At 32.7% G+C, this 2,838-nt stretch overlaps 1 protein-coding gene across 3 annotated transcripts; it reads right to left on the bottom strand.

Annotated features, from left to right (window-relative positions):
- Positions 1 to 885: 885 nt before the first annotated feature.
- LOC133784217 (uncharacterized) lies at positions 886 to 2,637 on the bottom strand. Of its 3 annotated transcripts, none has more exons than XM_062223660.1 (6): positions 2,359 to 2,637; positions 1,937 to 2,281; positions 1,686 to 1,856; positions 1,504 to 1,608; positions 1,252 to 1,420; positions 886 to 1,164 (listed from the first exon to the last, which is right to left on the bottom strand). In XM_062223660.1, exons 2-6 carry the CDS (start codon positions 2,221 to 2,223, stop codon positions 1,072 to 1,074), a joined length of 825 nt encoding a protein of 274 aa, XP_062079644.1. In that variant the 5' UTR covers positions 2,224 to 2,281; positions 2,359 to 2,637; the 3' UTR covers positions 886 to 1,071. The 3 variants fall into 3 exon arrangements, with proteins under 3 accessions (XP_062079644.1, XP_062079645.1, XP_062079646.1); XM_062223661.1 differs by having other exon boundaries at positions 1,937 to 2,269; XM_062223662.1 differs by lacking the exon at positions 1,504 to 1,608.
- Between the last annotated feature and the right edge of the window lie 201 nt (positions 2,638 to 2,838).

Genomic DNA, 2,838 nt, shown 5'->3' with positions numbered 1-2,838 from the left:
ACGAGGAAGAGCTTCACCATTAATGTGGAAGGTAGACACACCTATTCCCCTCACCATAGAAGCTCTTATTCCCCATTAACACGATCAATTCTTTTTAATCATTCAAAGATTAAAATCAAGAAAATATTCAGTTAAGACACTAATTTATACATTTTGAATAGTTCTGGTAATGCCTTTCTGATTATTTTGGCAATTTTTTTCTTCACATCTAATACTTTGAAACCTACAAAAATTTGATCTAACTTGATGGTTCTTGATGGTGCTCGGTGCCCGGCTTGATGAAGCTTGATACTACTCAATATTGTTTCTTTCAATTCTTGAAAGAGGCATAATTTTTACTATGTTGTTCATTTAAGGTGATTGTTTTTTTTTTCGAATTTGCATTTTTTTGTGATCTACATGTTTTGAGTGTGTATATAAATATCCGGGAAGTGTAAATTTTGAAAACAATACCACACACTACTACAAAAATTACATAATAAGTCGGTTAAAAACTGACATCTAAATGTTCATAAGTCGGTTGGGAACTGACTTCCCATGCAGTGACTTATGATGTAAAAACATGGTAGGTCAGTTGGCGCCAAACCGACATCTGGTGTAAGACATGGTACGTCGGTGGAAAACTGACATCTGGTGTAAGACATGGTACGTCGGTTGCAAACCGACCTCTGGTGTAAGACATGGTAGGTCGGTTGTACACCGACCTCTGGTGTAAAACATGATATGTCGGTTCACAGCCGACTTATGGTGTAGACATCTATTGTCAGTTTTAGTATAACAGACTTATGGTATTTTTTTTCTCTTAAAAAGTGTATTATGCCCAAAACAAATCATGTTTTTTTATACAAACAAACTGAACAAAACAAAACAAAACATATATCACAATAATATAAAATACTAGAATTTGAACTAAGTATCTAAAATAACGAGTCTTAAGTTAATTACAAAATGACTCACATAAGCATTGTAAACTATAGTTAGGCAACAAAAGTGTGTATATCTTCAAGAAAGTCTAAGTTAACATTGTAAGTATATCTCATTAAAAGTCTAAGTTAACAAAAGTGAGTGGACCTATGTAGTACTCATCAAATCCATGACGCATTGTGCCCATTCTTCACGTACTTCATTGATCTCATCCTTTGTGTAATAGTTCTTCCCGCCACACTAAAAAAAAATTCATTGCATGAGTTGAATTAATATATTTAATCTTAAGGTAAAGCTAGAACTTTAATTATGAATATTTTCACTTACATTACTAGTTAGCCAACGCATTGAAAACTCATTTGTCACGAAGTCCTTCATCATCCTCATAACATAGAACCCACAATGTACTGATTGTAATGGTTGACGAGGACACTTAACTGTTCTCCACGCGACTTCCTTAGTTTTTGCATTATTTGTGCGTAAATGTTGAAAGACACTAAATAATAATAACATAAACATTTAGATGTTCTTAATTTTAAATGAATTAAAGAGTATGCAGTTAATTGGTTAGATTTTTACCGAGAAATGAGAGATTTGATTTCATCTGGTAGAAAATTGTGAAGAGAATCCAGGAAATAGCACAATTGGTGATCAAAATCAATTATTATAAGCATCCAATGCTTTCTAACAAAAACACAAAAATATTTCATTATTAATATTATATATATTCACTAACAAAATACTAAAAGTAAAAAACTTACCCCTTATGATATGGCAACAACCACATCTGACCCGGATTTGAATCAAGCATACGCTTTGATACCCATTCAACTCGTTCTTCTTTAGTGGATCCAACATTTGATAACCAAATTGGCTCAACAAAACGAAAAAAGTGACTGATCTCTCTTTTCACTAATTGGAAGTATAAAATCCTACATAAAAAATATATCTCTGTTAAATTTATAAAATAAGTTATGAACAAACTTATAATTATTTTAAAAATCTTTGATACCTGATATATAACGATACACATGATGCTCCAATCTCTTCCATTAAGCTAACATGGACTATATCTTCTTGTGAGATATATAAATCATTCTCATGGCTGAATATCTCAAAATCCATCGTAATTTTGATCATGAAACTTGGCTCCACATACTTCACGATAGTTAATAGACACTTGAGAAAGCGAGGAACCCCACTAGGAATTTTGAAGAGTATCGGGGCACTAGCTTTAATTGACACTACTTCATTTTGACTAGGAAGTTTTTGGGAAGGATGAGATTTCTCTTGTGTCATTGGGGCATTAGGTATTGGTGAACCATTTTTTTTTTTGCTTCTTTGTCTTCTTAGGTAGCTTCAACATGAAAGTAACACATGTTAGTCATGAAAAATAATTTAATCACTAAATATAGTTTCTTGTCAATGTCTTACCAAATCTGAATCGTAAGGAATGATCAGATGAGATGGCCACTCAACATAGTGGCCGACAGCATGACGTACTAAAGAAATCTCATCTCCAATAGGAAAAATAAGTTTAGCCTCATCATTGCAGCATTCATCCACTTGCACACGATAGTTACCCTTTCTTAAGTCAACACAATGAATTTTTCCACTTGTTGCCATTATTCATCCAATAGCAACAGTATCACCATTTTCTGTCAATAATCTAGACTTCTGATTATCCTACAAGCTCAAGACGAGGACAAAATAATATTTATGTTATAATAGATATTTTCTAAAATAATAATATGAATAGGTGAAGAATAAAATACCTTTGATGAAACTAAAGACTCATTTACCACCTCCATTGGCGTAGGGGTCTCACTTGTTCGTGAAACTATCGTAGGCAAACTCACTTCACTTCCTTTTAATGATGAAATTTTGTTTGCTAATTCTGTAAACTTTGTCAAA

Source organism: Humulus lupulus, chromosome 6 (assembly GCF_963169125.1).
Source record: "Humulus lupulus chromosome 6, drHumLupu1.1, whole genome shotgun sequence".
Classification (NCBI taxonomy): Eukaryota; Viridiplantae; Streptophyta; class Magnoliopsida; order Rosales; family Cannabaceae; genus Humulus; species Humulus lupulus.
This window is presented reverse-complemented; position numbering and strand designations above follow the sequence as displayed.

Bases quoted from the DNA above. Each gene is read 5' to 3' on its own strand.
- LOC133784217 (XM_062223660.1), bottom strand. From the start codon at position 2,223: ATGACACAAGAGAAATCTCATCCTTCCCAAAAACTTCCTAGTCAAAAT. The intron at 1,857-1,936 runs GTATCAAAGATT...TTTTTTATGTAG, and splicing joins TGTGTATCGTTATATATCAG to GATTTTATACTTCCAATTAG. The intron at 1,165-1,251 runs GTAAGTGAAAAT...ATTTTTTTTTAG, and splicing joins TGCGTTGGCTAACTAGTAAT to TGTGGCGGGAAGAACTATTA.